Source organism: Leiobunum rupestre, chromosome 4 (genome assembly GCF_980474605.1).
Source record: "Leiobunum rupestre chromosome 4, qqLeiRupe1.1.hap1, whole genome shotgun sequence".
In the NCBI taxonomy this organism is placed as follows: domain Eukaryota; kingdom Metazoa; phylum Arthropoda; class Arachnida; order Opiliones; family Sclerosomatidae; genus Leiobunum; species Leiobunum rupestre.
In genome coordinates, this window is record NC_143387.1 from 24922204 (window position 1) to 24932416 (window position 10213).

Below are 10213 nucleotides of genomic sequence, written 5' to 3' on the forward strand. Positions count from 1 at the left end.
AGGAGAACTGAATTTATAGAAATGTTCAAATGTGAAGGAGAACTGAATTTATAGAAATGTTCAAATGTGATGGAGAACTGAATTTATAGAAATGTTCAAATGTGATGGAGAACTGAATTTATAGAAATGTTCAATTGTGATGGAGAACTGAATTTATAGAAATGTTCAAATGTGATGGAGAACTGAATTTATAGAAATGTTCAAATGTGATGGAGAACTGAATTTATAGAAATGTTCAAATGTGATGGATAACTGAACTTATAGAAATGTTCAAATGTGAAGGAGAACTGAATTTATAGAAATGTTCAAATGTGATGGATAACTGAATTTAAAGAAAGGTTCAAATGTGTGAAGGAGAACTGAATTTATAGAAATGTTCAAATGTGAAGGAGAACTGAATTTATAGAAATGTTCAAATGTGAAGGAGAACTGAATTTATAGAAATGTTCAAATGTGATGGAGAACTTAATTTATAGAAATGTTCAAATGTGAAGGAGAACTGAATTTATAGAAATGTTCAATTGTGATGGAGAACTGGATTTATAGAAATGTTCAAATGTGATGGAGAACTGAATTTATAGAAATGTTCAAATGTGATGGAGAACTTAATTTATAGAAATGTTCAAATGTGAAGGAGAACTGAATTTATAGAAATGTTCAAATGTGAAGGAGAACTGAATTTATAGAAATGTTCAAATGTGAAGGAGAACTGAATTTATAGAAATGTTCAATTGTGATGTAGAACTGAATTTATAGGAATGTTCAAATGTGATGGAGAACTGAATTTATAGAAATGTTCAAATGTGATGGAGAACTGAATTTATAGAAATGTTCAAATGTGATGGAGAACTGAATTTATAGAAAAGTTCAAATGTGTAGGAGAACTGAATTTATAGAAATGTTCAAATGTGATGGAGAACTGGATTTATAGAAATGTTCAAATGTGATGGAGAACTTAATTTATAGAAATGTTCAAATGTGATGGATAACTGAATTTAAAGAAAGGTTCAAATGTGTGAAGGAGAACTGAATTTATAGAAATGTTCAAATGTGAAGGAGAACTGAATTTATAGAAATGTTCAAATGTGAAGGAGAACTGAATTTATAGAAATGTTCAAATGTGATGGAGAACTTAATTTATAGAAATGTTCAAATGTGAAGGAGAACTGAATTTATAGAAATGTTCAATTGTGATGGAGAACTGGATTTATAGAAATGTTCAAATGTGATGGAGAACTGAATTTATAGAAATGTTCAAATGTGATGGAGAACTTAATTTATAGAAATGTTCAAATGTGAAGGAGAACTGAATTTATAGAAATGTTCAAATGTGAAGGAGAACTGAATTTATAGAAATGTTCAAATGTGAAGGAGAACTGAATTTATAGAAATGTTCAATTGTGATGTAGAACTGAATTTATAGGAATGTTCAAATGTGATGGAGAACTGAATTTATAGAAATGTTCAAATGTGATGGAGAACTGAATTTATAGAAATGTTCAAATGTGATGGAGAACTGAATTTATAGAAAAGTTCAAATGTGTAGGAGAACTGAATTTATAGAAATGTTCAAATGTGATGGAGAACTGGATTTATAGAAATGTTCAAATGTGATGGAGAACTGAATTTATAGAAATGTTCAAATGTGATGGAGAACTGAATTTATAGAAATGTTCAAATGTGATGGAGAACTGAATTTATAGAAATGTTCAAATGTGATGGAGAACTGAATTTATAGAAATGTTCAAATGTGATGGAGAACTGAATTTATAGAAATGTTCAAATGTGATGGATAACTGAATTTAAAGAAATGTTCAAATGTGTGAAGGAGAACTGAATTTATAGAAATATTCAAATGTGAAGGAGAACTGAATTTATAGAAATGTTCAAATGTGAAGGAGAACTGAATTTATAGAAATGTTCAAATGTGATGGAGAACTGAATTTATAGAAATGTTCAAATGTGATGGAGAACTGAATTTATAGAAATGTTCAATTGTGATGGAGAACTGAATTTATAGAAATGTTCAAATGTGATGGAGAACTGAATTTATAGAAATGTTCAAATGTGATGGAGAACTGAATTTATAGAAATGTTCAAATGTGATGGATAACTGAACTTATAGAAATGTTCAAATGTGAAGGAGAACTGAATTTATAGAAATGTTCAAATGTGATGGATAACTGAATTTAAAGAAAGGTTCAAATGTGTGAAGGAGAACTGAATTTATAGAAATGTTCAAATGTGAAGGAGAACTGAATTTATAGAAATGTTCAAATGTGAAGGAGAACTGAATTTATAGAAATGTTCAAATGTGATGGAGAACTTAATTTATAGAAATGTTCAAATGTGAAGGAGAACTGAATTTATAGAAATGTTCAATTGTGATGGAGAACTGGATTTATAGAAATGTTCAAATGTGATGGAGAACTGAATTTATAGAAATGTTCAAATGTGATGGAGAACTGAATTTATAGAAATGTTCAAATGTGATGGAGAACTGAATTTATAGAAAAGTTCAAATGTGTAGGAGAACTGAATTTATAGAAATGTTCAAATGTGATGGAGAACTTAATTTATAGAAATGTTCAAATGTGAAGGAGAACTGAATTTATAGAAATGTTCAAATGTGAAGGAGAACTGAATTTATAGAAATGTTCAAATGTGAAGGAGAACTGAATTTATAGAAATGTTCAATTGTGATGTAGAACTGAATTTATAGGAATGTTCAAATGTGATGGAGAACTGAATTTATAGAAATGTTCAAATGTGATGGAGAACTGAATTTATAGAAATGTTCAAATGTGATGGAGAACTGAATTTATAGAAAAGTTCAAATGTGTAGGAGAACTGAATTTATAGAAATGTTCAAATGTGATGGAGAACTGGATTTATAGAAATGTTCAAATGTGAAGGAGAACTGAATTTATAGAAATGTTCAAATGTGAAGGAGAACTGAATTTATAGAAATGTTCAAATGTGAAGGAGAACTGAATTTATAGAAATGTTCAATTGTGATGGAGAACTGAATTTATAGAAATGTTCAAACCAAATTCCTTAAAATGTGTGATGATTTAGAACTTCTTTTCTCAAAATGTGATTCAGAACTTAATTTCTCAAAATGTGTGATGCTGCTGAGCTAAATTTTTCAAAATGTGTGATGATGCTGAACTAAATTTCTCAAAATGTGTTATGCAGAATGAGGAGCCGAATTTCTCAAAATGTGATGATGCAGAATTAAGGACAGAATGTCAGGCAAACTTTCAGCTGTTTAAGATAAATTTTCCCTAGAAAATAATAAAATGAAAATGAATAAAAAGCTTTATGGATGAACGGGAAAAATTGCATTACAAGAGCTATACGGGATCGATCCTCTGAGAGTGGTAAAACTATTTCGCCATAAGAAAAGCTTGTGCTAGAAATATAATTAAGGTGCAATGCAAAAATGGCAGAATGAAAGCCAATTTTTTATATTTTATTTGTACAAGTAGAGAGAGACAAATACGGTAAAGATATTAAATACTTTATAGTATACAAACAACAATATCATGAAAAAATCAAGATCCATCCAATGTATTTGTTTGTGTAACACTCTTTTCACTTAATTTAAGATTAATCACTTTTTGGACACTGGCTGGTAGAACACTGAGAAAATGTTCAAGAATTGGATGAAACTCAAGTACAGCATCCAAACTTAACCTAAAAAGATTGGCCAAATTAAATAAACAATAAATTCAACGATAATAACTAAGTAACTAACCTAAACAAAGACTTGGGAATGAAACGAATCACGACTAGCTCTGAGGTGTGTTCCTGAATTTAAAGAAAATAATTTTAAGTATATAAAAGTTTATGGTTATATTTTTCATGTACATACGTGGTAAATTTGCTCGAGAATATTTCCACAGCAGCCTCCACAAATAACTATCTCACCAGGTAGAACCATACAAGCACTATGCCAAAGCCGTTTTCTGGCAAAGGGAAGTTCTAATCGAGACCACATTAATGTTTCTAAATTCAAGAGCCAGCAATCATCTTAAAAATAAAAAAAATAAATAAAACTCTGAAGATTGATAAGTTATCAATTAGTTTTTAATTATACCAAGTGCTTCGTTATATTGACTAAATCCCCCATATAAAACCAAACAGTCATCTCTAAGTGGTGTTAAACTGTGCCATGATCTTCCCGCTGGGGTTGCTCCTGTAGTGGGAATTCTACATAAATTGTGACCATTTTAAAAACACTGACAGTGAAAGTAGATGATATACGAAGAATTTGGAGTATTACTTTCCACTCCATGTCATGGTTTCCATGTTAAAAATATGCAGATCATTCATACGAAAGCGTTGATGTCGTCCACCAAATAAATAAACTTTGCTTTTTACAAGGGCGATAGCGTGAGCTGCTCTCGCTACTGGCGATTCACCCTATATATTTAAATCACAAACTATTAAAATTAAATTTTGAATTTAATTTTAAATGAAAAGAGACTTTGTATTTAGGACAGCTCCATTTTTCAGTTGATGGATCAAACATAATTAGCTGATTATTCCATCCACGTCTGTATTGCTGTTTCAAAAAAAATTAGTTAAGTGCGAAAGTGTTCTTTGCACAAATCCTTACAGTCGGAATTTGTGAGTCAAGTACACATCTGAAGTCTTTAGCTCTTTTTACATTTATGCTATCCCTGGTGTCTGGTTCAAAACCGAATCCTCCAAAAAAATACAACCTGGAAGTAGCGGAGAAATTAGTTGGAAAAATAAGCATAACTTTTGCTATATTCATACTTTTCATCATATTCCCAGCCAACTAATTTATCGGACGGAATTGGTGTGGGATCATTGTTCAGCACTAATCTCCACTCCAAAGTAACAAGGTTCAAAATGTAGAGATCATTTGTGTTCCCATGTTCCTGATATCCTCCAAATAAATAGAAATTATCATGTAGAACCACAGCCGCGCAGCCAGAGGTTCCTGGAGGGATATTACCGTGACATTTTTTCACTGACCTATCAAAATTCACAAATGTATAAAAGTTATAAAATAATATTTTTCAGCTTGTTTATAATATGCATACCAAATTTCAACAGTTGGATCATAAACCCATAAGTCATCACCAGGCAGATACCGATCAGAGACATCTAGTTCGGCTTCCTACTCATACAAATTATTTAAATATAGTACTGAGAAACTATAAGTGGTAAAATAATATATAGATTTGTACCTTGTATCCACCCCAAATTAGCATACAGTTTTTGTATTTAACAGCAACATGACCAGTTCTGATCATAGCTTTGCATGACATTACCAATTAGGTTTATATTCTATTTCATTAGACATTACGAACAAATGGTTTTAAGAACTTTTCAACTTCTGTAAACTGCATAATGCACAAGTAAGGTGTTTCATATTACGACAAAATTACTCTTTGTTGAGGTCGTTGTTTATATAATTAAATATACGTTACTATTGGAAAGGTACTTTATTAGGGAATCTATACAATTTGGGCATCGTGGGACAAGTGTCTTATTCTCCCCCGAAGCTTCTCTACATCCGTATCCGATTATCACATGCCGCGCCATCATACGGGTATTTCGCGTACTAATATACTATACAAGATTGTCTATCCTAACATCACTTTCCTTTTTTTTTTTTTTTAAAAGTAACACATATAGAAAAAAAATTAAATGTCCATGATACGACGAGGTTTCGGTGGTCGTGATGAACGTCTAAGTAGTGGTTCTGAGATCGGAATGGAAAGTTGACTAGGTTGAGATGGAGGAACCGCCAGGGATTGTTGGACAGTGCCTGGCTGTGGTAAGAAATCGAGTCTCTGTTGAATAGTACGTGATGGTAGTGGCATGAGCTGTTCTGATATTGGCCTCCGGTGCGGTGTCAATGATTGTAAATTCTGCGCGGATGTTGAATGTGGCCGTGGTGATGCTAACATCTGTCTTTGAGCAGGAACAACAGCATGTCTGGTGATGTGTGGTTTGAAGGCTAATACTGGAGTGGCAGGAAGCGTTGGTTTATGTGATGTTGTTATGGGTTGGCTCGCTCCTGTAGTATTCTTATTTCGAAATAAAGTACTTGGTGCGGAAGAATAAAATCTAATTTGATTGCGATGTTTTTTATATATTCCGTCTTTGGTCTGTACCTCGTACATAATAGTACCTAAATGTTTAATTATCCGACCAGGAATCCATTTATTTCCTTTTCCATAATTACGAATGTAAACGTTGGAATTAGTTGTGAAACGTACGTCTTGCGTGGCTCTATTATCAGATTGGCGGAATTGCGTCACAGTCGGATTAAACATATCTAATCTGGTTAAAATTTTCCGGTTGAACATCATTTCCGCAGGTGATCTGTCGCCATTCACGGGTGTTCTACGGTAATTGAGTAAGATTCTGGCAATACGTTGCTGTAGAGTACCATGTGGAAATTTCTCAAATCCTGCATCGATAATATCAATCTCTGGAGAAGTATCACCATTGACTTTCTTCAAAGTAGTCTTCATCGTCCTAACAGATCGTTCAGCTTGACCATTTGAAGCGGGATGATAAGGTGATATTGTTATATGCTGAATGCCATTCTCCCTAGTAAATTCCTGAAATTGTGCGCTTGTAAAACATGTAGCGTTGTCCGTGACTAATTTTGGCATAATACCAAATCTGGCAATGTGTGAACGAAGACAGTCTATTACAGCTGATGTGGATGTGGATTGAGTAATATCAACTTCGATCCATTTGGAAAATGAATCGACAGTTATTAACAAGTATTTGTTCTCAATTGGTCCAGCAAAATCCAAATGAACTCTCTGCCAAGGTGAATTCTCTTTAGGCCAATTTGAATATTGTCTTGGTGGCATGGGGGCGTGTAATCTACAAATATGACATAAGCGCGACAATTCTTCTATTTCTTTATTTAAACCTGGCCACCATATTTTTGATCTTGCCAATTCCTTCATTGACCGTGCCCCCTGATGGGTGCTATGCAAGTCCATTAATATTGCTTTTCTCAATATTTCAGGTACTATCACCTTGTTGGAAATGACCAAAACGTTGTCCACAACTGTTATGTCAATGGAGCGTTTCTGATATAGTTGTAGCTCTCCTGATAATCTTGAAGAATTTGTTGGCCATCCGTTCATAGTAAAATGCAATACTTGAGAAAGAACTCTGTCTTGTATTGTAGCATCAGCCATTTGTTTAATATTGATAGGACATGCAGATTCTTGACTTAATAGCAACACTAATTCATGTGGTATAGGAGGGTTAGTACCGGGAGTGTTAAGTGGTAATCTGCTGAGTGCGTCGGCATTACCATGATTTGTACCCTTTTTATATATAATGCGATAGTCATATCCAGATAATATCAGTGACCATCGTTGCAAACGAGCCGCGGCGGTGGCGGGAATAGGTTTATCATGGCCAAATATAACGACCAGTGGTTTGTGATCAGTCACAAGAGTAAATCTTTTGCCCAACAGATAATCTCGAAAACGTGTTACCCCGAAAACAATAGATAATGCCTCCTTCTCGATCTGCGGGTATTTTTGTTCGGCTGATGTTAGAGTGCGTGACGCGAAGGAGATAGGTCGCTCAAGTCCATCAATCACGTGCGAAATGACTGCGCCCACGCCTACAGGAGACGCGTCGCAAGCCAGGAGAACATCTTTGCCAGGATCAAAATGTATTAAAACGTTAGAAGATTGTATAGCATTTTTAGCTTTGTCATAACTGTCTTGATGATATTTCGTCCAGTGAAATTTGACATTATTACGAAGGAGTTGATTAAAAGGTGATAAAAGAGTTGATGCATTGGGAATAAAGCGGGAGTAATAATTAATTAGTCCTAAGAAAGAGCGTACTTGATCAACTGTTGTAGGATTTGGCGCATCGCGTATTGCTTTTAATTTTGACTCGAGCGGATGTATTCCGGTTTCATCCAGCCTATATCCCAGGAATTCTATGGACGTCTTCATAAATTGACATTTGGCTTTATTGAGTTTCACGTTGTCTTCTTGAAATTTGGCAAGCAGTGCCTCAAGTTTGTCTAGATGATCTTGCTCTGATATACCGCCCATGATAATGTCATCCTGAAATGGAATGGCAGTTGTGTGGTCCTTGAGTAGAGTTTCAATATAACGTTGAAATATAGCAGATGCGGATGAAATGCCGAAGGGTAATCGATTGTATTGATACAAGCCCTTGGTGGTATTTATTACCACATGTTTACGCGATTCTTCATCCAGTGCTAGCTGATTATAGGCATTTCTTAAATCTAGCCTGGAAAATACTTTACATCCGTGTAATCTTGCGAAAATGTCATCTACTTTCGGTAGCGGATATTTTTCTGTATCAATGATCTTGTTTGTGGTGATCTTGTAGTCACCACATATTCGCACCGTACCATTGCCTTTTTGAATTGGCACTATTGGAGCTGCATAATCCGCGTATGGTATAGGTGTGATGATTTGTTCATCCTGCAATCGTTGAAGTTCGTTCTCCACTTTATCTTTAACATGGTATGCCAGTGTTCTGGGTTTATAAAATCCTGGAACTGGAGTATCTTTACGAATAAATAGTTTTACTTCAATTCCCTTGATGGGTCCCATTCCTGGATTAAATGGTTCTGGATATTTTTGTAAAATACTGTCAAGTCGTGTATGTGGAGATTGTATATATGAGATCATCTTATCCCATGTTGACAAAATATTAAAATCGGAGAAAATCCATTGCCTTCCCAACAGATTGGGTCCAGGGCCATGATAGATCAACAATGGTAAAAGTAATGTCTTTTCTTTATAGGTTACCCGAACAATAGCTTCACCCTTGATTAACACTTGGTGTCCAGAAAAAGATGTCAACTTTGCATGATTTTCTCGAAGGTGTTTTCCAATTCTCAATTGTTGTTGATGTACGTCAGAAATCAAGGTGTGAGCCGACCCTGTGTCCAGTTCAAAAAGAAAATCTTGATCATTGACTTTACAGGATATCTTAATAGGAGGTGGTGATGTAATGGTATCCTTCACATGAAAAAGATGATACTCTTCTGGTTTAATTTGCGTTTCACTATCATCAGTTTGAGTGACAAGTTGCTCAATATGGTTCATAGTAGAATATCCTTGTCTGGTTCCATGTCCTCTATTATTGGTTGTCGCTCTTGAATTTACTGGGTTGTTAGGTTTGCGTCTACATGCTCTTGATATGTGTCCCTTTGTATTGCAACGATAGCATATGTCATCTTTATAAAAACATTCCCATTCAGGGTGTTGATGTGAAGTGCAACGAATGCATGCTTTGAGCGGACGATTAGAAGTTATTGTTCCTTGATATTGCCTACTTTGACTTTGAGGATTGCAGTTGGAACGCTGTGGAATTCGTGATGATTGATTATTTGAATAGCGATTAGGCTGACTATTCCCTCTTTGTTGGGTTCTTGAAGGACGTTGCGACGAATAATAATTTTGCTGTGATAAAGGCTGATTAAATTGAATTTGTTTTCGTCCAGAATGTGAAATCTTATTCACGGTCAGTGCATCATGTTTATTGGTGATATTATCCATCCCACGAGTTTCACGATCGACAGTTTCTACAGATAAGGCAATATCTAAAGCTTTGTTGAAATCTAGTTGTCGTTCAGCTAAGAGCTTCCTTTTGATTATGTCGTTGTTGACTCCTCCCAGTAAGCGATCCCGTAACATTGTATTGAGAGTGGCACCAAAATTACAAAACTCAGCCATTTTCCGCAAGGCTGCGACATAAGAAGATATAGTCTCTCCTTGTTCTCTATTACGTCTGTAAAACTTGTCCCTTTCAACAACTTCATGAGGAGTAGGCTCGAAATGTGTATTCAATGCGTCTATTAATTCCTCATAAGTTTTATTGGATGGTTTTTCTGGTGCAACCAAACTTCTTAATAAGGTATAGGTTTCATTGCCTAAGACTGTTACCAATGTAGCCCTCTTCTTGGCTTTGACAGTAGCAATAGCAGCTCGGTTTGCTGCAATAACATCGGCGTCCCTTGATGCAGTGACAGCTGGCTCTATGATATCGGTAGCCAAGAAAAATTGTTCCAAACGTTCATAATATATAACCCACTTGTCTTGTGCTTGGTTAAATTGGGGAAAGTTGCCATAAAATGTCGCCATAACTTGATATTGTATCCCACGAGATTGGTCGTTGTGATAGTGGAGATGCCCTTGTT

General features: G+C 34.7%; 1 protein-coding gene across 2 annotated transcripts; it reads right to left on the reverse strand.

Annotated features, from left to right (window-relative positions):
- Positions 1-3507: 3507 nt before the first annotated feature.
- Positions 3508-5433, reverse strand: LOC149947246 (kelch domain-containing protein 2-like). 2 transcript variants are annotated; one of them, XM_090171949.1, is made up of 10 exons: positions 5226-5433; positions 5079-5155; positions 4789-5010; positions 4676-4730; positions 4493-4570; positions 4289-4428; positions 4103-4215; positions 3878-4035; positions 3761-3813; positions 3508-3699 (listed from the first exon to the last, which is right to left on the reverse strand). In XM_090171949.1, the coding sequence occupies exons 1-10, from the start codon at positions 5304-5306 to the stop codon at positions 3558-3560; spliced, it is 1119 nt and encodes a 372-aa protein (XP_090028075.1). In that variant the 5' UTR covers positions 5307-5433; the 3' UTR covers positions 3508-3557. The 2 variants fall into 2 exon arrangements, with proteins under 2 accessions (XP_090028075.1, XP_090028074.1); XM_090171948.1 differs by having other exon boundaries at positions 4625-4730.
- Between the last annotated feature and the right edge of the window lie 4780 nt (positions 5434-10213).